General features: G+C 46.0%; 1 protein-coding gene across 2 annotated transcripts in view; it reads right to left on the reverse strand.

Annotated features, from left to right (window-relative positions):
- The window catches only part of N4BP2 (NEDD4 binding protein 2), a 60,557-nt gene that overhangs the window by 9,592 nt on the left and 26,993 nt on the right, over positions 1–23,972 (reverse strand). For both annotated transcript variants that reach the window (XM_066573167.1, XM_066573168.1), the window contains exons 7-13: positions 22,465–22,614; positions 18,657–20,584; positions 17,487–17,572; positions 14,900–14,945; positions 11,165–11,343; positions 10,926–11,038; positions 9,350–9,473 (exon numbers count right to left, since the gene is read on the reverse strand). In XM_066573167.1, the coding sequence (XP_066429264.1) occupies positions 9,350–9,473; positions 10,926–11,038; positions 11,165–11,343; positions 14,900–14,945; positions 17,487–17,572; positions 18,657–20,584; positions 22,465–22,614 (2,626 nt within the window). The remainder of the gene's footprint in view (positions 1–9,349; positions 9,474–10,925; positions 11,039–11,164; positions 11,344–14,899; positions 14,946–17,486; positions 17,573–18,656; positions 20,585–22,464; positions 22,615–23,972) is intronic.

Consider the following 23,972-nt stretch of genomic DNA (forward strand, 5'->3'; position numbering starts at 1 on the left):
GTTCGCTAACCTACTGAATGACACAAAACGGTAGGATATTTTTTTTATTTAAGACTTGCTAAGCACTGGAGCATTAACAAATATGAAGACAGAAAGTGAGCGTACCCTTTAACCCCTTCCCACTCCAGGGCGTACCGGTACGTCCTGGCAGCCTGGTACTTCCCGCAACAGGGCGTACCGGTACGTCCTGGAGATAGCGCGGGATCACATAAGATCCAGCGCTATCCCGCAGCGGGAGCCGGCTGTCAGTCACAGCCGGCGTCCCGCTGCAACAGCGGGGGGGCATCGGAGATGCGCCGCCCGCTGTTAACACCTTCCCTGCCGCGATCTAAGTAGATCGCGGGAGGGAAAGAGTTCACAGAGGGATCGCGATCCCTCTGTGTCTCCGGCCGGAACTCGCGATGTCATCACGAGAGCCCGGCCTGTCGCCATGGCAACAGGACGCCAAACACATTAGCATTTTGCCTCCCAAAAAATGCAATAAAAGTGATCAAAAAAGCCGTACATTCCCCAAAATGGTACCAATAAAAACTACAGCTCGTCTCGTAAAAAATAAGCCCTCATAGAGCTCCGTACATAGAAAAATAAAAAAGTTACAGGACTTTGAATGCAGCTATAGAGGAAAAAAAAGGGTTCCAAAAAAAGGGGGTTTTATTGCAAAAAAGTGTAAAAACCTAAAAAAAAATATAACAATTTTGGTATCGTTGTTACCGTACCGACCCACAGAAAAAATTTAGTGTGTCATTTATGCTGCATGATTAATGCTGTAAAAAAAAGAAAAAGAAATCTATGGCAGAATTGATGCATTTTCTCTCCCTGTTATCATAAAAAAAAAATTAAAAAAATTTGACGATATTGTCTATGTACCCAAAAGTGGCACCGATAAAAACTACAGCTCGCCACGCAAAAAACAAGCCCTTATACAGCCGCGTCCACGGAAAAATAAAAAAGTTATGGCTTTTGAAAAATGGAGATGGAAAAATACCAAAAAATCGCTTGGTCCTCAACGCCAAAATAGGCCATGTCATTAAGGGGTTAATGTTATCTATGTTTTAAAGGCCAATTAACCTCTTCACGACTAGGCACACATTAGAAACCTGTGCCATATGTGGTTTCAAAAGTTGCTTATTTTATCTTTCTTTTAAGAAGAAAGGGTTTTTTGTTTTACCATTTTTTTTTTATAAGAAGTTTCCGTAAATTAAAAAATATTTGCGAGAAACTTCTTAATTCCGACAATGACAGTCATTGAGGGAGGGTTAGGAAATGTCAGACTGGGTTTTTTTCGCATTTGACCCACTTACAAAAAGAAAAAAAAACTAAATAAAACAAAAAATGCTGTGTACAGGTTCTTCAACACCACCACACAAGTGATTGCGCAATCATGCGTGTTTATTATATATATATATATATATATATATATATATATATATATATATATATATATATATATATATATATATATATATATATCAATCACTATCTATCAGTGACTTTATCTTATATATATATATATATATATATATATATATATATATATATATATAAATATATATATATAAAATAGGCCATCAATACTCCCATCACCACTTTTGCTCACAAGAACGAACCAGCAGCAGAACTCCTGTGAGTCTTGTCCGCCCTTCATTGTTTACCCAGACACGCCTGTACATACAACTGTGGTTGTGCCAAGAACTGAGCTGCAGCCCCAGACACTCACAAAAGCCCATTTGCAGTGATGTGTCTTTATTTCAAAAGAAGAACAAAGAAATAGATTGCATGCAAATGCAAAGCAAACTAAGGTGAGATAAACTGAAATGGTGTGGTGCCCATAGAAAGAAAAGTTGCTTTAGGCCTCCGACACATTAACCGGTTTTGTGGCTGTGTGCCGTCTGTGCAATTCCACGGACAGCATAGAACTCTATTATAGCCTATGAAGCTGTGCACATGGACATTTTTTCACACGGACTGATGGTTTATGTAAAAATAACTCATGGCCTGTCCTATTCCTGTCTGTTTCACATAAGAGAAATAGTACGTGCCATTGCATGTGAATGTGCTGTGTCCGTGTATATCAGATGACACATAGACTGGTGTCCTTGGGCTGTTGGATGCAAGTTGTATATGAGTCTCTAGGATGCAACTCACACTGTCCGGTACTGTGCACTAGCCTTAGTTTTAGGTTGCATTTGCAGTGCTCATCAAAAGTACATCTCTTGAGGATTTCCCACCCTATACCTCTGACATATGCCAATATAGTGGCGTATGACACCCATAGAGTCACAAAGCAAAAAGTACACTGTGCAGCATGCTTTTTATTTTCTAAATGTATTTGTAAAAAATAGCATATTTTACTGCCGCGTAGACGAGCACAAGAAAAAAAAAGGCATACCGGCCCAATCAAGGCCAGAGGACTCACATAAGTGCTATACATAACATCATAGAATAGGGGTCCACTGCTAAGGATCCCCTCTGCGATGTATCGTTCTGATGGATTCTGTACTGTACAGAACAGCCATTCATATGAATGGTCAGCTTCTAAAGGCCCATTTACATGTAAGGATGTAAATGGGCCTTAACCCTTTCCAATTCACTGTCTGACATCTTTCTACATTCTGATTGAAATCTGTACAGCTCTGATGTCAGAAAAACAGATATTTTTGGTATAACTTACCGTAAAATCTCTTTCTCGTCGCGTTCATTGGGGGCCACAGCCTAGACCATGGGATATAGCCACTGCCCTAGGAGGCGACACTAAGCAAAAAAGTGTTAGCTCCTCCCTACCTGGCTATATCCCCCCTGCAGGCACTCAGCTAATTAGTCTGTCTGCAAGCAGTAGGAAGCCAGTGGGAGTCAAATTATACATATTATGTTTTATACATACCAAAACGAACTCTTTGGCACAATTTTCTGCCGAACCATGACCGAAGAACAGAAAGTTCCAGCAACCGCCTAAATAAATAAGGGGTGGGTGCTGTGGCCCCCAATGAACGCGACGAGAAAGAGATTTTACGGTAAGTTATACCAAAAATATCTGTTTCTCGTCCGTATCATTGGGGGCCACAGCCTAGACCATGGGACGTCCACAAGCAGTCCCGAAAACAATATATTGGGTGGGCATTCAAAGTTCGGCTGTGCGGTCAACGACCGCCGCCTGCAAGATCTTCCGGCCAAGAGCGGCGTCAGATGATGCAGCTGTGTGGACCTTATAAGATTTTGAGAACATATGTAAGGAAGTCCAGGTGGCTGCCTTACCCTCCTGAAGGGCTGAGGCTCCGTGACGGACTGCCCGGTAAGCCCCTACCGCCCGTGTGGAGTGGGCCGTAACCCGAAATGGCGGCGAGCGCCCTGAGGTGCGATATGTCTCTGTTATCAGGGACCCTATCCATTTGGGTAGGGTGACTTGAGGCTGCCAAGCCCCTTCGGGTCCCCTCCGGAATAACGAAGAGGGTGTCGGTCCTACGAAGCGCCTTTGTACTTTTCACATAGATCCTCAGCGCCCTTACTATGTCCAGGTGGTGCAGCATTTTTTCCTCTTTGTGTACTGGATCTGGACAAAGAGAAGGCCAGACAATTTTCTTCATTAGTATGAAACTGTGATACCACCCTTGGTAGAAACTTGGGTGATGGCCTCAGCACCACTTTGTCCTGGTGGACGGTCATATATGGCGCCTGCATAGCCAAAGCCGCCAGCTCCGAGACCCTACGGATTGCCGTAATGGCGACGAGGAATACCATCTTCCAGGTCAGTAGTCGCATAGGAATCTCCTTCAGCTGCTCGAACGGCTGGCCCGTCATAGTGTCTAACACGAAATTAAGGTCCCAAGTTTGGACCGGGGGTTTAAACGGGGGTGTCGTATGGGCGACTCCTTGCAGGAATGTACGTACTGCCATCCTCTTTGCGATTGGTTTTTGGAACAGCACCGTTAATGCCGACACCTGTCCCCTTAACGAGCCTACCCTCAATCCTACCTCGAGGCCTGATTGTAAGGATGCAAGAATTCTGGCCACCGACAATTGCATCGGTTGTACCCGCCCCTCCTCACACAGGTGAAGAAGCGCTTCTCAGACTCTATAATAAACTGCCGATGAGGCTGGTTTTCTGACCCGTATCATAGTCTGGATAACCTTCTCCGAATAACCTTTCCTCCTCCACACCTCGGTCTCAACGGCCAAGCCGTCAAATGTAGAGACTTGGAATTTGGGTGTAGAAAAAAAGGCCCCTGGGATAGCAGGTCTCTTTGCTCTGGAGGATGCCACGGTGTGTCGAACAGTATTTCTATGATGGTCGCGTACCAGCTTCTTCTTGGCCAGTCTGGTGCTATTAATACTGCTGATCATCCTTCCTGCTTGATTTTCCCTAGGGTCCTCGGTATGAGAGAAACGGGTGGAAATACGTATAGGAGCTTGTACTCCTCCCACGAAATGGTTAGCGCATTCGTTGCCGCTGCTTGTGGATCCCGTGCTCGGGACATAAATGGGCGTAGCCTGTAATTTAGTCGGGACGCCCTGAGGTGCACGTCTGGCGTGCCCCACTTCCGGCATATCGTCCGAAATACTTCTGGGTGCAGCCCCCAATCGCCGGGATCCACTGTTTCTCGGCTTAGGTAATTCGCCACCCAGTTTTCTCTATTCCGGGAATGTAGACTGCGGAAATCGAGCTCAGATGCTTCTCCGCCCACGTTAGTATGCCTGCTGCCTCGCTCATTACCGACACGCTCCGTGTTCCTCCTTGTCGGTTGACATAGGCCACCGCTATGGTGTTGTCCATCTGAATACGTACATTTTTTCTTGAGATTGGGCCCGAAGTGTCGGAGAGTCAAGTAGATGGCCCGCAACTCTAGGATGTTTATATGTAGCCTTGTCTCTTTTTGAGACCACACTCCTTGAACAGACTGATCCCCTAGTGTTCCGCCCCAACCTGAAAGGCTGGCGTCCGTCGTCACTACTGTCCAGCGACTTGTGCCCAAAGGCCATCCCGCCTGAAGCCTCCCAGGTTCCAGCCACCACTTCAGTGACCTTTGGCCTTGAGGGGTTATCTGGATTCGCTGTTCCAGGGTCATCCGGAACCCATTCCGGCGTGACAATATCAAGTGTTGTAGTTTCCTTGACTGGAAACTGGGCGAACGGAACCGCCTCGAATGCTGCCACCATCTGGCCCAGGATAGCCATGCAGTGTCTGAGGGTTAACGGTTTCCCCTGTGTTAGGGACCGGACCCCCTGCCGGAGCTTGTCTACCTTTGCTTGAGGTAGCCGGACCTGGTGCTGGCTGGTATCGAATATCATGCCCAAAACTCCAAGTGTTGTGTCGGTATTAGGCATGATTTTTCGCGGTTCACTATCCAGCCGAATTCTTCTAGAATCTTCCTCGTGACGTGTACGCTGTTGCCGTCCCACGACGGTGCCTTTATTAGTATATCGTCCAGGTATGGAATGGCTGATATACCTTCCGCATGGAGTGGCGCCATCACTGCTGCTAGTACCTTCGTAAAGACCCTTGGAGAGGTAGACAGGCCGAATGGCAGCGCCGTAAACTGAAAAAACCTTCCCTGTGTTTCGAAACGAAGGAATTTTTTATGCGTTTCCCGAATCGGGATATGGAGATAAGCGTCCTTGATATCTATTGAGGACAGAAATTCGCCCGGTTGCATGGAGGTTATCACGGACTTGATTGACTCTATCCGGAAATGTTTTGTTCTGATGAATTGGCTCAACCTCCTTAAATCCAGCACCGGCCTCACTCTGCCGTCCTTTTTGGGTACAAGAAAAAGATTCAAATAGAACCCTTGCCTCTCTTGTGCCTCCGGTATCGGTTTCACAACCCCCTGTGCCAGAAGGTTCCACACTGCCTGCTGTAGGTTGGCTACTCCTTCCAGGGTGGTAGGCACTCTGGACCTGCAGAACGAATTCCGTGGGGGAGTCGTGAATTCGATTGCGTAACCGGATGTCACAATTTCCTGCACCCACTTGTTACTCACGCGCCTCCCCTATGTCTCTCGCAATTGGGAGAGCCTGCCCCCCCCCCCACTCTGGTGACACTGGGTGGGGGCAGCATCTCGTGCCGCGCTCTTTTGATCCCGCTGTTTTAGATATTCCGGGTCGGGATCGCCATGTTTGCCTTGTTTTGAAAGAGGGGCCCCTCTTTGCGTCTGTCGGGGTTCTTGTAGACTGGGACCACTGCCCTGACCCTGGGTGGGATGAAAAAAACGCCGAAAGGATCTAAAAGAAAGAACGGTTTCCTTTTTAGTGGAACCTTCTCCTTTCTTGCCGGCATTTGTGGTAACGACGTGCTCTTGCCGCCTGTAGCGCCCTTTACCATGTCATCTAGTTTAGGTCCAAACAGCCTGTTTCCTTCGAATGGCCATTTTGTTAGGGCCATCTTGGATGCTGTATCTGCTGACCAGCTTTCTTTTTTTTTTTTTTTTTTCAGCCAGAGAGTTCTCCTTGCCGTCACCGATGCGGCGGATGGCCGGGCACCGAACTTGGCTGCGCCTAGCTCTGCTGTGCATACAAATTTGTTTGCCTGTATGACGTTGTTTGTCAGTTCGAGCAACTCATTTGGTGGAGCGCCTGCTACACTGTCTCTCCGTAGCTGCTTGGCCCAGGCTATGGATGCCTTGCTGACCCATGCGGTCGCAAAATTCGGCTGTAAGGCGGTGCCTGTGGCTTAAAACACGGTTTTACCCACGCATCCAGCTTCCTGTCTTGAGGATTAGCCAGCATTGCTACCTTGGCTGTTTGCAGTGCTGTGCTTCTAGACAGTCACGACACTGGCGAGTCAACTACCGGAGGTACCGCCCAACCCCTTTTTCAGGCCCCCTGGGAATGGGTATGTACTTTCCCCAAGTCTTCCCGGGTTGCCTAAATTTCTTATCCGGGTTCTGCCATCCCTTATTAAGAACCTCCGAAAAATCCGGATGGTCTGGGAAGACCTGTCGTGATCTCCTTCTGCCGTCTAAATGACACCGCGGAAGGAGGCGTCTGGACTGTTTCCTCCATTACTTGGAGGGTTTCCCTTATGGATATTACCAGGCCGTACATTAGGCTGGCTAGGCGCGACACCTGTTCCTCGTCTAGTTCCAAAACTGACGAGCCTGCAGAGTGGTCGTAGTCTTCAGACCCACTGCCCTTGCCTGCCGTTTGGGCCGTGTCCTGGGGCGCCCATGAGCAAGATGCTCGAGGGGACTCATCGCGAGCCCGGGCTGGTCTCGCAGAATACCGGGACCGTGAAAAAAATGCCTTGATCTATGATAAGCATGCCCGGACTCCCTGGACCATGAGAGCCATGAGAGTCCCTGGATCGTCTGGACTTTGAGGGTCCAGACGACCTCCCGGTGTGGCGCGCTCTATGGGGAGTGTCCTCGCTGCTAAGGGACCTCTTCCTTTTGTGTGCCCTCTCTCGTGCATATTCCGAGGAGGACGCGTCTGAGCTGGGCTCTAACCGGCGTAACATTGCCGCAGAGGATATGGCCAAGCCAGAAAACGGCAGCGGCCAGGGACCTCGCCCGTTGGGGTTCGGGCCCTGGCTCCACAGGGGCGGCGGGGGGCACCGGGGACCCTGGGCTGCGCGCACCGCGGCACATCTAGTGCAGCGGGGGTCGACTTGACCGCAAGCGAACTTACCGCTGAGGTAGTGCAAGCGTAATGCTTCACCCTCCCCTTGGCCGAGCTGGAACCCTCTGATCTAGGGTCAGACATGGCAACAGAAAACAATTCCCAGGTAGCGGGAAAGCTGAGTACCGTTACAGGAATGCCTGCAGGGGGGATGGGGAGGGCGAGGGGAGAACACCGCAAAGTGCTGCCTTGGGCAGGGCTTACCCGGTCTAGCATCTGTTTCTGCGGTTCCCCCGGTCCAGCTGGAGCCTCTGGTCCTGACGCTTGGATGCTGTCGGAAGTCGACGCTGGTGTACCATACGATCTCGCGGCGTTGGTGACCCGGCAGGTGCTGTGGCAGGGACTGCTGCGGAGTTGCTACTGCTGCTGGTGCCCGAGACAGGAGGTGCTGCTGCTGTCCGGGTGCTTTCTCCGTTGCAGAAGGAAACTGCAGAGGGAAACTGCAGGACTGCAGGGCTGAACGGCTGGAAGGCTGCTGTGTGCTTCAGGCGAGCTGCAGGTGCTGGGCTCAGAGGTGTAGACCAATGAAGTGTCCCAGAGCGTGGCCATTCCTCTGTCCGGCGGTCTTTTTACACTCACCCCGGTCGGAGGGGGCGTGGCCTGCCCCGGAAGCGTCCCCGCGACCCGGAAGTGACGCTTTCCGGCCGTGACGACGGCGCTCCGCCCCCCGGAGCGCCGTGCCCGGAGGTGGCCTGCCGGCCGGCGTCCCGGCGTCCTGCGACACGCAAGCTTCTATCCCTGGCCGGGAGAGCTGCCGCTGCCGCCGCCTTTGCTGCTGCTATCGCCGCTGCCGTCGCCGCTGCCGCTGCCCCCGCCGTTGCCACCGCCGACGTCCTGATGCTCCTTAAGGTATGTGTTCAAAGCTTGGCTGTGCGGTCTGTCCGTATGGCGCCGGAATGCTCCATAGTCCCAAGCGGGGGTGTCTTTGTCCTGGGAGCCACAGCCTGCCCTTGCGTCGACTACTCCAGCAGTGCTGCCCCCTACGCGTCACCGTCAGACAGTGCGCTACTCCAGGGAGGGGGAGCCCTATGGCTGGCGGGTAACCGACTCAGATGCGCATTGCATGGTCGGGCCCCTTTTTCTTCTCTGGGTGAGACGCCGCAGTAGTGGTGGAGACACCCCCTGCCTGCGTCTCCCCCGGGAGGCCAGTAGAGCCAGGGAAAAGCCCCGACTCCCCGGATTCCCGCGAATAGCTCTTTCCATGTCTGCCTCCTAGCAGACACTAAGCTAAAGACTAATTAGCTGAGTGCCTGCAGGGGGGATATAGCCAGGTAGGGAGGAGCTAACACTTTTTTGCTTAGTGTCGCCTCCTAGGGCAGTGGCTATATCCCATGGTCTAGGCTGTGGCCCCCAATGATACGGACGAGAAAGTCAGGGTATTCTTACTGAATATTTAGCTGTCGCAGCTTCTCTGCCACCTCACATACTGCAGTACTGGCTTTAGCCAGCAGATGGTGCTGCTGTATAACGTCAGAAATAGAAAGCCCCCCTAAGAAACCCTGAATTCAAAATTGGCTTGGTAAGGGTTAATGCTACAAATCTCCTGCAAGCAGCTGCCACTGGAAGTGTCTGACTGGTCTTGGCTTTAAATCACCTGTCTGCCATTGGTGCCAGGAGTGAGACCCAGGGCAATCAGCTATTAATCCCAGGCCTGGCATTCTATTGGTTTCTGATGAGACAACCCCTTTAATAAGTTTTACAAGAATACATCATCTCATCAACAAATGGACAGAAGTACCTTTTCCTTGCTTCTCTCAGTCGCTGTGTACGCTGCTTGTTTGAACCCTTGTGCTATCACATTCCGCACGGGATCAGCCTCCAGGACAGAGCTCATGAACTGCTCGGTCTTCTCCAAGTTATAACTGTGGACCAAAGCAGACATAATTCATCTTAATGCACTTAGTTTGTTGAATGGCTAATCTTTTACAGCAAACCAACATTACAGGTCATTTTGGTCTGGGTTCTTTTATTTTTCAAATTCGCCTCAATGAAAATATGACTTTTCTTGTTTCTTCATCTTGGCATGGATTGGAAAACATGTTTTTTTTCCATTTTTGTCAATCTGCTCTACTATCTCCATAAGTACTATAGAGATAAATAGAGCAGTAGTGCTCACAAGTGACAACTGCTACATTCATTCAGGGACACTCTGGATCCCAAATATAGTGATCGTGAGGGTAGCAGAGGTTGCATCCCAACCAATCAGATGATCAGATACTTACCGCTTATCCTGTGGACAGGTAATAGTTTCTATGCATGAGACAACCCCTTTAACATCATATTACAAAGTTATATAAAGAGCCGGTGTGTTAGGATACATCACAGAGGAATCACGCTGACTGGAAAACTACTTTGAGACAACATAAAGCCAAGTAAATCTCAGGTATTCAGAATGAGGTCACATGACTCACCTGAGCTTAAGTTTCACATAGAAAGGAATAACTAAGCATGATAATACTAGCTACTTATACTGAGGGGCTAGTTACATGATGACTGAAGAATAATTTCACCATAGTAACATAGTATGCAAGGCTGAAAAAAGACAAATGTCCATCCAGTTCAGCTGTTTCCACTTCACCTTCCATTGTTGATCCAGAGGAAGTAAAAAACAAAACAAATGAGTCAGAAGCCAATTTACCCCATTTGGTGGAAAACATTCCTTTCCGACTCCATAATGACAGTCAGAATAATTTCTGGATCAGTGGTTTATATTTCAGATAACCCTTTGTTTGCCGCATTAGAGCATTTGGATGTAATAGGGTGGAGATCCCCCCCCCCTTTATTATCCACAGAAAAAAGCCACTGCCAAAAGTGTCTCTCCGTTTGGAGGACCTGACGTAGGCTTTTTTTATTCAGGACGACCTGTCAAGCACAGATGCCCAGCGCTTTTACACAGGAACAATCATCAATACTGAATGGAGGCGGAGCGGGCTGGGGATCATTCAGGTCTGACTGTCTCCATTCTTAGTGAACAGGCAGTCGTTCATAGATGAAAGACTGCCTGTTTACACGGACCGATCCGCTGTTTAGTTTTCATGCATGGCCGAAACATTTCCCATTTGTCGTTCAGTTATGCGTGTATTTACAATGAACGATAATCATTCAGATTCTAGCGGATTGCGCAAATCTGAATGATTCCGTGGCCCTTAGCCATGCATTACATGGACTCTCAGAGATGCATAATGTAGAAAAGGCGACAACTTTAACTGAAGAGTATTTGCCCAAACCATTGCACATGATCATACAAAATGAAATGTGTTGGTCTACTGTTTCATATAATGGTCATTCAATGAAGGAACACATTGCTGCCTTACTCGTTTTCCTTAAAGATGTCCAATAGTAGTTGTTGCTCAACATGAGGAAACAATTCGAGGAGCTGCTTCTCCTTCAGCTTCACGGCGCAGTTCTTACTTGACGCAGCTTTCTTCTACGCAAGAGAAAACAGGTGTTATTAGACTTCCCTGAAATCACTACTATCCGCCCAAAAATACATTTGACATTACAGAAGTAATTCCGATTTGAATGCAGCCCAAACAATTTAATGGCCATTTACCGAGTCCTCATGGGCCTGTATGGCCATTTCCTCCGCGATGATCTCTCGCAGTGATACTTTGTTTATTCTTGTGTTCCACTGGTCCATGAATGGAAACAGATCCGTCTCCCTCTGTGACACGCCAGACTCCGATTCTTGCAAACTTTTATCCAGGTCGACCGGGTCATCACGTATACTGTCTGCAGAACAATAATGTAGTAGAAAAGGAATTACTTCAAGAGGTCTATACATGAGTGGCGTGCGAGAAACTCCGTCATTCAATGAATGAATATTAACAACAAAGCAATTTATTTAAAGAGGAGCCGTCACCTCTCCTGACCCATAAAATAATAACGCATGAACATCTACCCCTAGAACTCTACATTGTGATGGACCTCTGCTATTCTTCCTGGAAGTGTATGAATATATTGGCAAAACGGTGTTAACTTCTTGCTACAAAATCTGGCAATGTGTATTCTGCGCTGACAGTGTCAGAGTGTATAGGACACACTCCTTTGGCAAAGGAAATGGTAACACCCAATTGTCCACATGGAATTAAATGGGGTGGTCTGGATTGTTAGGATTGATGACCTATCCTTGGGATAGGTCACCAATAGTTGATCAGTGGGGGTCCATCACTCTGAATCCCCACCAATTAGCTGATCCCCAGGCTAGCTGCCAATACAGACACAGGTGGAAGCACTTTAGAGCAACCCGATTAAGAACTACAGGCACTGCTCCAATTCAATGGAAGCTGTGCATGAAGTACCAAACCGGGTCGCTGAAACATTGACAGCGCCATCTGCTTCCAGCATTGTACTCACGAACAGCGGGCCTGGCAATCAGCCGATCGAGTTGCAGTCCTTGACTAATTAACTACGGATCACCTATCCAGAGGATAGGTCAGCAGTAGTAAAATTCCAGACAATCCCTTTAAACAAAATGTGCTCCGCACTCGTACAGTCATTTAGCAGACTGTCGGCCCATCGAAATGGGAAAATAGTCATCTAGTATGATCCAATGCTTGAATATTTGCATTGCAGATGTCAGTGCATAGAGTTGTTTATCCGAAAAGGTCGTAATCTGAAGTCAACAAAACCGATTCTTAAAACAATGACAACACTAAGCTCTGAATATACAAAAGGCCCCAGTTCAGTCTTAAGGCAATGGTGAGAGACTTGCAAGACTAATTAGACAATAGAATCCCCAAACTAATTCTTTAGACAATGGTGATAGACTTGCAAGACTAATTAGACAATAGTATCACCATTGACTAAAGAATTGGTCTTGTGATTCTATGTCCAGATATTAACAGGGTTCGAGCAAGTCTACAATACCCCATTTACACTGACAGATAATCGCACAGTTTGAGTGACAGCTTTGAGCGATCATCTTTGCATAGCTAATTAGCTACTATGCAGCTATGCAGGCACAGTGTTACACAGCCGCTATCTCTCGCCGAACACTACAGATGTTGTGCATGAACAAACAGTTATAGTGTTCTCTGCGCTTACAGCCCTTGCCCCGCTGTGAAGTCCCATCAGGACACAGGCAGAGAGAATCTTATCAGTGCAGCCAGCTGTTAACAGCCTCCTCCGCTGATGACAGTTGATCGCTCAATTCTAGCACGTTAGAATTCAGCGATCAGCGACTCGTGCATAAAAACTGCACAATGTCCCTGCATTTAGACAGAACGAGAATCGCTGAAAAGATTCTTTTGAGTAAATTTTGAACGATTCTCGTTGTGTCTAAATCAGCCTTAATACTGAACATTAATGGCAGTTAGAATACAATATGGAGAGTTACAAATGGCCAATTACATTTTCACCACAACAGACAGGATATTTTCCAAGACTATTCATGTTAGAAGAGACTGCACAGGATTGGAACATAAACAGGAATGCTTTTCTCAGAAACAGCACCACTCTTGTCCATGGGTTGTATCTGGTATTGCAGCTCAGCTCTATTTAAATCGACCCATGTCTTTGGATGTAAGCCATGGTTTTTCATTCCTGTGCAGACCTCTAAGATATGCAAGAAAACTCCTTTATCTGTTGAAACAAAGCAAACCTCATCTTTCTTTCCAAGCGGTTCTGCCCGAGGCTGACAGCTATATTGATTTAGTATATGGAAACCAATTAGCAGAAGAAGCTAGTTATTTCCCACCGCCCAACTATACTTCCCAGGAACTAGATTCACAATGACATGAGCCGACAAGAGCAGCTAAAGTCATGGAATCTTTTATTTCCTACGCATTGTCCAAGATGGTGATAGCATGAAATAAAAGGGAAGGATGTTTTTTTATTTTTTTATTTCAGGACGCCTTAACTAAAAATGATAGATAGTTGATATTTTTTACAGACACATTGGAAAAACCCTAATAAATCAGATAGATCACAACTTCTATAGGTCCATAGCTCAGAATGCTAATACATTAGCTGCAGTTAGGCCGGCTGCACATGGACAGATTTGCATTGTCGGAATCCGCAGTAAATCAATGGAAGCTGTCCAGCCGTGGCTCTTGCGCAATTGACATTGCGGAAATGTCACAGGTATGTCACCATGTGACAGTGTATTTAAAAAAAACAAAACTGTACTGCGCGTGTTCGGCGGCGAGCCACGCAAACGATCCGCAGTGCAGGAAAAGAAGACAATAAGCAGGTACGCGCAGAAGCCGGCTGGGCGCATCGTTGGATTCTGCTCCATACGATTGGTAAGCGAGTTATGGGTAACTTTCATGGGAGTGACTATGCTTTGCTTTGGCCCTGAACAGATTAGAACTAGAGATGAGCGAGCGTACTCGCAAAAGCACTACTTGCTCGAGTAATTTGCTTTATCCGAGTATCGCTGTGCTCGTCCCTGAAGATTCGGGTGCCGGCACGGAGCGGGGAGCTGCAGGGGAGAGCGGGGAGGAACGGAGGGGAGATCTTTCTCTCCCTCTCTCCCGCCCGCTCTCCCCTGCTCCTCGCTGCGACTCACCTGTCAGCCGCAGCGGCACCCGAATCTTCAGGGACGAGCTCAGCGATACTCGGATAAAGCACATTACTCGAGCGAGTAGTGCTTTTCCGAGTACGCTCGCTCATCTCTAATTAGAACTTATGACACTAATAGCGGTCAGAGAGCTCTGCTGTTTCCGTAACCCGGAGGCTGCTCGCTGTGCTACACTGTTTGCGCAACTCTGAATGACTTCTATGGCAGTTACAGAAAACAGTGCAGCGAAGCCCCATTATCTCACACGAGCGTCATTCCATTGCGTATTACACACGCATAAAACGCGGTAAATGGAGCCAATGAAAGTATTTTACCGCACATTATGCACGATATAGCCCAATAGCATATAAACGTCACAGATACGCAATTACATTGCATATGTGCGACGTTTATACGCAATATCACCAAGCGACACAGTGGGGAGTTAAAAAGAAAAGAAACAAGTCAGACTGCACATGACAGTGTGCGTGAGATATGCTGTCATGGGCATTACAAAAATCGCTGCCCTACGCAGGGATATGCCTGTTCACTGTCGGCATACCGCTATACATGCAGCGTTTTACGCATACATTCGTGTGAGCCGGCCCTAAAGTCTTGACCATTGCATTCAGTAGAGCAGAGGGCTTGTACTAGAGATAAGTGGGGGTCCCGGGAGTAAGTCCAGCACCTATCAGACTTTCATGGCATACCATGTGAATGTGTAATGAAAGTAGCAGATGGGAATTTCTCTCTAATTCACCCAAAAAAAATAAAAAAATGACTTGCCTTGCAAAATGAGCTGATAGGATAACGCTTCTTGTCGATGTCTTTCCTGCGGAATGATAAAAGAAATTGTTGCAATAAACTGGAAACAAAATTGCAAATTGGTCATAGCTCTCATTAAAGTGGATGGCAGCTACAGAAACAGCGTGCCACAGTTCCCACTATGGATCCCGCACTGGGCTGTTTCCGGCAGGTGGTTGGAAGGACAGTTTTTTCCATATCATTCATGAGAAACCAAGGCAGGAAAAACGAGGGCGCTTTTATAAGAACGCCGCTAATGCCTCCAACTTTGCGCTACTTGCATCACAGAATGACTTTATTCAAACCTAACCTTTATCTATTCTTGCTAAAACTACAACAAACAAAGCACAAAAACAGCACAGACAAGGAAGATCTCTCTGAACTGCACCCTGCTCTAAGCACCTATTTAAAGAAGTAGGGTAGCCGCCCTGATTAGGGCAACCCCATGCTGGGAACCTAGCTCATCACACCCTGATATTACCCAGGAATACGCAAAAGTTCCACTAGCAGCACTTCAGATAATCCCACTTGAGGGTCAGGCTGGTAAGATGCAAAGCCAGGCCAGAGTCCAAACCAGACAGATTCCACGTGATAATCAAATAAAAGAAATAGCCGGCAGAATGCATGGATGTGAATAGCACAAAGACTTTTATTGCCCCACATCACATAGACAGCGACGTTTCGGCCATAGTGGCCTTCCTCAAGCTTGTCTGTTAGTCCAAGGAGCTAAGGCCCATTTACACGTAGCGACGATCGCTCAAAATATGCTAAAAAAGCAATCGTTTGAGCAATCATCGTTGCGTATAAACACGCGGCCATCGTGCACTTTTCGTGCACTGCTAGCTGATCGTTAAATTCAGGCCAAACTAAAAATCGTCCTTTAGCCTTATCAGGAGTTCTCCATGGGTAGTGCTGATAGCATTGTTTCCCATTGGAGAACAAAGGAACTGAATGCAGATAAGAGCCCTCCGGCTATTAACTGCATTCAGCTAAGGCTTCATTTGCACACTAAATTGCTATTAAGTAGCTGAGTAACTACTTAATACTGTATGCAAAATGATAGCTCAAAGCTGTCACTCAAACTGTCATTTGAGCGATCATCACTCCGTGTGAATGGGCCTTTAGGCTATCTTCGCATCATGTATGTGATATACATTTTGCATATTGCTCTTGGAATGGGGTAATGAAACAAAAGAAATATCTCATACTGAAGGCCCAAAATAGACATGTATTTTAATAATTTAAGGATTGAAGTTTATTAACCCCTTAACGACCGTCCATACGCCTTTTTATGGCGTTCTTTAAGGGGCCTTATTCTGATGCATGCGCCTGTTCATGACGCTGCATTAGAAGCCTGGCACTAGTTAGTATAGCAGTGTATTGTAAGAACAATGAAGATATTGATATTCAAGTTCCCCCATAGTGGGACAAAATTAACAAGTTAAAAAAGTCTAAAAAAAATAAAAAAATTCCCTCTTCACTAAGAAAACCCTGTTACAAATCTGATACCAGAGCGTTTATAATGACACACAGAAAAAAGATAGTACATCATTTAACCCGTACGGTGAACGCCATGAAAAAAAAATACAAAAGCATGGCAGACATAGCCAATTGTGTCAGTCACCTTACAAAAAAAAAAAAAAAGAAAAGAAAAGCCGTATGGACCAACAAATAATATAATCAAAATGTACAACTCTTTCAGTAATTAAAAAAAAAAAAGGCTTTTCTCCCAATCCTAAAAAAAATTATCAAAGTTATACAATACATTATATGTAACCCAAAATAATACCATAAAAAAAATACAACTTGTCCCACAAAACACAAACATCATACGAATAGGTCAGCGGAAAAATTTAAAAAAGTTATAGCTCTAGGAATATGATAATGTAAAAAAAACTGAAAAACTAGTTGGTCATTAAAGGGGTTGTCCCGAGAAAGCAAGTGGGGTTCAGCACTTCTGTATGGCCATATTAATGCACTTTGTAATATACATCGTGCATTAAATATTGGCCATACAGAAGTTATTCACTTACCTGCTCCGTTGCTGGCGTCCCCGTCTCCATGGTGCCGTCTAATTTCAGCGTCTAATCTCCCGATTAGACGCGCTTGTGCAGAAGGGTCTTCTCCCTTCTCTTGGGTCTCGGCACGAGCGGGGTTCTGGCTCTGCCCCCTTCTACGCGCCATCGCGTAGCTCCGCCCCGTCACGTGTGCCGATTCCAGCCAATCAGGAGGCTGGAATCGGCAATGGACTGCACAGAGCCCACGGTGCACCATGGGAGAAGACCCGCGGTGCATCGTGGGTGAAGATCCCGGCGGCCATCTTGGTAAGGTAAGTAAGAAGTCGCCGCAGAGCGGGGATTCGGGTAAGTACTAAACTTTTTTTTTCTTTTTAACCCATCCCTTGTGTTTGTCTCGCGCCGAATGGGGGGCCTATTGAAAAAAAAAAAAGCCGTTTCGGCGCGGGACAACCCCTTTAAGGCGTAAACAGGCTTTGGTACTAAGGGGTTAAAAAACAAAGCACATGCAGAAGCTCACACACCCACGATTCATTTGTAGTAGGTCTACTGACCATAATTGATTCTTTCCACTTCTTATGGATACACTCCGCCAGTTTCAGGTCTATTGGCACTACGCAATCTTCAATAGTTAATGAGCCTGGGCAGAAAACAGAAGAAAATCTATTGATATCAAAACAACCAACAAGTGTCCATTAGTTCCAGCTATTCTTATAAAGGTAGCACAATGCTTCCTGCACTGGGGTTACACACATGGCAATGGGAAATACAGTTCAAGACTATGAAAAAAGAAAACGGACATACAGAAGGACTTCGGAATCTCAGTGGACAAGAAACTTTAACTGGAGCAACCAGTGTTGTTGGCTCATTCATATCACTGTAGGAGGTCCCATTTGAAACCCCCGTCAAGGTATCCCATTAAAAGACAGGACAAAATAGTGCAGCTATGTCACATGACAGCTCCATTTGGGCAATGGGTGCCACTTTCCCACTCCATAACGGAGCAGGATAATGGAACCCAAAAATGTTGATGTGAACGAGCCCTCAAGCAGCTGTAAGGTTATACACATAGGCAGGGAATATACAGGTAACCATTGCATACTAGATCGGCAGCCACTGGAGAAAACTGGCATGGCAAAGGACTCGAGGGGGGTTTATTAACTGTAAATGTAACTGGAGCAACCAGTTTCAGGTAGGTGTGCATTAACCCTTTGCAATCCAATTTGTATCCTGGTTTTCCTAGGGGGGCTTACTCTTTTTCTGACGTTATACAATGGCGCTATCTGCTGGCTAAAGCCAGTACTGCATGAGGTGACACATTGGATAGTCTCCGACAGCAGAGAGGCTGGCAATATACAATAAGAGAACCCCGACGAGCGTCTTCCAACATAGGAGCTGTACAGCCCTAAATCATAATGTCTTTAGACCTCAGACAGTGGATTGGAAAGGGTTAAAAGAGGTCTAGGGGCACGTGACGAGAACATTGTTTGTCCTCTTTATACCCAGGACTGTAACAAGAGGCATAGTCTGTCTAGAGGAAAGAAGGATTCTACGCAAACATACAACAGAAGAGCAGCAAGACTATGGAACTCTGCCCGAGGACGTTGTGACGGGAAATTCACTGAAATAGCTCAGAAGTAGCCTGGCTGCCTTTCCTGAACGTAACAATATTAAACGCTGGGATCCCAGTCATGCGAACATTTCACCAGCTCGGCAATAATTACCTGGATCAATTCCAACTGGGCCAAACAACTCAGTGAGCTGAAAGGCGAATTCTGGAGGCAAAGCCAACTCCAAGTAATCAAATTGCAAGGATTCCTTAGACCGTGACCTAGCGTTGCTTTCGTTCTGCGTTTTAGTTTCCTCTTCAACAACTGCGGTGACTTCTCGAACCTCTTGTGCTTCATTATTCTCACCCACTAATATTTCAGGTTGACGAATATCTAATCTCATGGACAAGTTTGAATGATTTAAGTTGATCTCCTCTTTGTTGCCCTTTGTAATAGTTTTCAACAGGTCGCTGCTTTGTAGTATATTGGGAGATGAATGATATGTATTACCATGTTCGCTCTCCAAATCTGACGGCCAACTTATGTCGGAGACGATGGTGTCAGTTATGGTTTCATGGTTCGGAAAACGTTCTTGAAGCTCCGAAGTAAATCTACACCGGTTGAGATTCATTTCATTAGAAGATAAAACATTGCCATTTTTTAATTCCTCTGCAACAACAAGCGGCAATGCATTTACAAAGGGAGAATATTCCGGAGCTTTTAGGCTGTGGTCGGTGGAACCTGTTTCCGTATCTTCATAAACTTCTTCGGCAATTATACCAGATTTTTCCTCGGTTATCTCAGAACTGTTATCCTTATCTGAATATGAACATGATTCTAAGTCTTCGAATTCCTCCACTTCACACTCCTCCTCCTCCTTATATATTTTTTCTCCAGAATCAAGTAGCAAGTTTGTTGTCCATTCTATATCTTTGTTGCACCTTTCAAAGAGATCTTTTAGTACGTCAAAAGAAAGGGACCGAAACAGTCTGCAAAGAATGACTAAACTGTCCTGGTCTCCTAAACTAATGATATCATCCTCCACCACGAAGGTACTTTTGTGATGCATCACTCGGTAGGGTATGTTCTCCTGAGCATCTGAGTTGTTGTCTACTGACTGGGATTTGAAATTACTACTTTTTCCAATGATGATTTTTGAGGAATCTAAAATGTCTACATTTTTTTTCTCGATTCTCCACGCTAATGCAAAATCTTGAGGCTCGGTTTGCGAAAATTTACACAGGTCAACACTAGGTTGCTGAAAGCATTTTGACTCATTAGGTTTGGGTGTGATGGAGCAATGGTTTGTGAAGTTTAGTGCTAATTTACAGCTACGTCTGGGTTGCCTTGGCTTCACTTTAACATCTTCATTAACGCTTGACAAGCCCTGAATATCTTCACCATTGGTAGATTCAGCAACTGGTTCTTGAACCTCAGAAATCTTAATAGCTGCCTCAGATTGGTCTTCATTTTCGGCCCAATCTTCCTTATTATGTAGGGTTAGTGAGGTACAGAACGGATTTTCCAATTCTAATAATTGTTCTTCACCATCAGAATTCACAGTAGATGAGTCAATATGATGTTCTGTGACTAAAGCAGCAGCTTCTTCCAACTGGCCTTGTTCACTAGCTCCACTATCGATTTGTCCTTGGTCATTAGCCGTATCTATTTGCTCTGAATCAGGGTTTGTACTTTTATCATTTTCACCACTTTCTAGCACAGAAGGATTTTGTTTTTCAGGTCTTGCTCTGGCTTTTCTACTCCGTGGGGCCCTTTGACTCATGGTTTGTTCTACAGGCCAGTCTCCTACAAAATTAAGCAATTCGGGCCTTTCGTTCAGCAGGAATGACCCGCTATCTTTATCAAGACCCTGCTGATCTTCAGTTGCCTCTACAGAAGCATCATTATTAGCAGAGTCATCATTATCAATATTAATAGTAGGTACGAGCTGAAGTATCTCCGTATAGTCGTCATTCTCCGCAGTACTCAGATTTTTCACTTCTAACCCTGCAGCATCAGGAAAGCATTCTGGACCGTCTTTAGATACTTCCAAGCTCTTCTGTGAGGCTGGAGCTGCGCTACCAGTATCTGCCATGTTATCCCTATAAATCCAACAATATCATTTTAGTTTTCTTAAAAAATATATAAATGAACACGTCAATACAATAATTAAAAAAATTAAATTGCAGTTACTTTTTAATGTATTTTTTTGCAATGGGTTTTATCAGCCTATTCCGTACATTTTTCATACAAATTACCTATTCAGCAAGGTGAAGACGGTGCAGAGAAATCCATCTTCAGCTAGCTAACTGCATAGCTGAAGAGAGAGCTCCAGCTGTGCCTGTACTATTATCTCTAGTGCAGGCACAGCTGTTCTAAATAACATTTTATTTATAAAGCCCGCTTTGTATAGTATTTTACTGATTTGCAAATATACCTGGTCTCTGCCCCCCCACCCCCCCTTCCGATCTCTTACACACCACTACTTTTATTCCTCTCCTGTCTTCCCTGCTCTGTCCCCCAGGCACTGTGTAAGGAGAAGCTGTTCTGTTCTTCCTACTTAGTAAGTAGCAGCAGCTGAATGGTTAAAGGGGTTGTCTCGCGAAATCAAGTGGGGTTATACACTTCTGTATGGCCATATTAATGCACTTTGTAATATATATCGTGCATTAAATATGAGCCATACAGAAGTTATTCCACTTACCTGCTCCGTTGCTAGCGTCCTCGTCTCCATGGTTCCGTCTAATTTCGGGGTCTTCTTGCTTTTTTAGACGCGCTTGCGCTGTGCGGTCTTCTCCCTTCGGCTCTGCTCGGCAGCAGCGGCGTTTTGGCTCCGCCCCCTTGCACGCATCATCGCGTAGCTCCGCCCCGTCACGTGCCGATTCCAGGCAATCAGGAGGCTGGAACCGGCACACGTCATGGGGCGGAGCTACGCGATGACGCGTACAAGGGGGCGGAGCCAAAACGCCGATGCTGCCGAGCAGAGCCGAAGGGAGGAAACCCATCTGCGCAAGCGCGTCTAAAAAAGCAAGACGACCCCGAAATTAGACGGAACCATGGCGACGAGGACGCTAGCAACGGAGCAGGTAAGTGAATAACTTCTGTATGGCTCATATTTAATGCACGATGTATATTACAAAGTGCATTAATATGGCCATACAGAAGTGTATAGACCCACTTGCTGCCGCGAGACAACCACTTTAACTTGTTCATATTATACACTAGAATGTATTAGATTCTTGTATTTACCTTCCACGGGCCTTTCTCAGGAGAGACACCTACATTCCAATAAGAGGAGCTGCTCATTCCCCATCCCTTTGCATTCCTCAGTACAAGCAGTGATATTAAGTTTATTCTCCGTTAAGTTTTCTTTCTCTTTGTTTATTGGAAATCACGTGTTTTAGTAATAACACATAGCTTAAGGTGTTAACATATGTTAAGCATTAGAAACTAGAGCCTTTCCTGAGTTTTTATGACTTTAAGGGCATGTATCTCAATTGCTATGTCATTTTGAGTATATATGTACCATGATGCTATTGCATATTGCCTTTGATACAGCTGTGTGCCCTTGGCTTTATCGGCGTGCACGCACTTCTCAATGACCAATTTGGAACAGGCAGTGAAGTCAGATGAGATCCATTTGGGTTCCGATAACATCGGTAAGCCATTTCAAACAGCTGATTGGTGGGTTCCATAGACCCCCACTGATATGATATAGATTACCTATCCTGAGAACAGGTAATCAATATCATAGTTCCAGAAAACCACTTTAAGGCCACTTTCACACTGCTGCATTTTAGTCAGTTTCCATGTGTATTTGTAAGCCAAAGGCAGGAATTGGTCCAAATTTTCCATTATAGTTTGCCTTGTATTTTGTTTCCACTCCTGGTTTTAGCGAATACACACTAATCCAAAACGCTTACCAAAGTATGTGAGAAGTTGCCCAAATAAAATGAAGAGTAAACAAGATGTACACACTCACCCATTATTTTCATCCATTTTCCTTTGAGAATTAGCAGTATTTTTAGATGTTTTTGGGTGAGAAAGATTTAATAAAGAATTCACAGTCACGTGTTCAAAATATTCTAACATTTTTATAATCTTCTCTTTTTTTACACCATGTTGGTTACGCCTGGAGATTAAAAAATAAATAATTAGCACATTGACATTAGCAGCGATGCATTGTTAAAACTACAATGTGTTATGCTGATTTCATACATGGCAGATTTTCTGCAGAAATTTTTAAAACTTTTCTGTAAGGGGGATGAAACGTTTACCTTTGTGTAGTCCGGTAATTGTCATAACTAATATTTATGATGCAACAGTTTGATCTGCCTGTTGAAGCAGACAATGTTATAGACACTGTGTGTCGTCTCAATCCCACCCCGACGGCCACTCTAAAGGCCTCATGCCCACGGCCGTGGCGAAATCCGCTAGCAGAATATCGGAGCGGAGTCCACCACGGCTCCCCCTAAAACCCTCATACTCACCTCCCAAATCTGCCGCGTTATTCCCACATCTCGATCCGGTGGGCATGACAAGCCAGCAGTGTGGAATAACGCGACCAGCGGTGGGCGGGGACGCGTATACACGCGATACTTACACTGTGCTACTCCGTTAGTATAGCGTGACAGCCAGCTTCCATTGGCTACAATTAGAGGCAATTATAGCGTGCCGTGGTTTCAATAGAACCTCATAGCTGCAGCATAACGCCTCGGATTTTTGCTGCATAAAACGTGGCAAAAATCCAGCCATGGGCATTAGCCCTAAGGTTTATATAACCAGCCACCATACCGGGCATGGCATGCTTCATGTCAGCTGGATAAATGGTAAGGGCACCTTTTGCCCCGCAGGGCAGTACCTACATGTAGTGAATGTGGCGGGGTGTGGCATGAAAAGTACATTGTTGTTCAGTTGTGGTAAAGTGTTTAAGCAAGTGTGAGAGATCTGAGCTCAGGTTGCGTATGAGACCCTGGAGTCATGTGAGAGAATGGGTGCGATCTGTGGAGATGAGCTGCCCTGGAGCTTTCGAACTGTGTAAGCTGAGTGAGCTCTGGTCATTAACCTGCTGCACTGCTGAGCGAGTAGAAGCCTCACACCAAGTGCATATCCTTTTCAGCCATTAAGTGTGTCCCCACAGCCATGGTAGGTCTGCTGTGTATTCAAAGAGACTGTAACTTGATCCCACAAAGAAGGCTGAAACAGTGTTGCCAGGTTCTAAACAGTGTTACAAAGTTCTGAAACTATGTGCAAAGTTATAAAGACTGTAAAACTAAGACCGCCTGCACACGACCGGGTCAGCTGGCGATCCCGCGTACCTGTACAGATTCTTCACATTCGGTACTGCAGATGTGCCGGCCGTCATGCCGGCGCACATGTTCAGTAGATTATGCTATGCTGTCACTGGGCGATGCCGCGGATCTCGCGACCTTTCCGCAGTGATGACTGCAGAAGGGCCGCGAGTTGGACACCTCCCATTGACTTCAATGG

The sequence above is a fragment of the Eleutherodactylus coqui genome, chromosome 7 (assembly GCF_035609145.1).
Source record: "Eleutherodactylus coqui strain aEleCoq1 chromosome 7, aEleCoq1.hap1, whole genome shotgun sequence".
Lineage (NCBI taxonomy): Eukaryota > Metazoa > Chordata > Amphibia > Anura > Eleutherodactylidae > Eleutherodactylus > Eleutherodactylus coqui.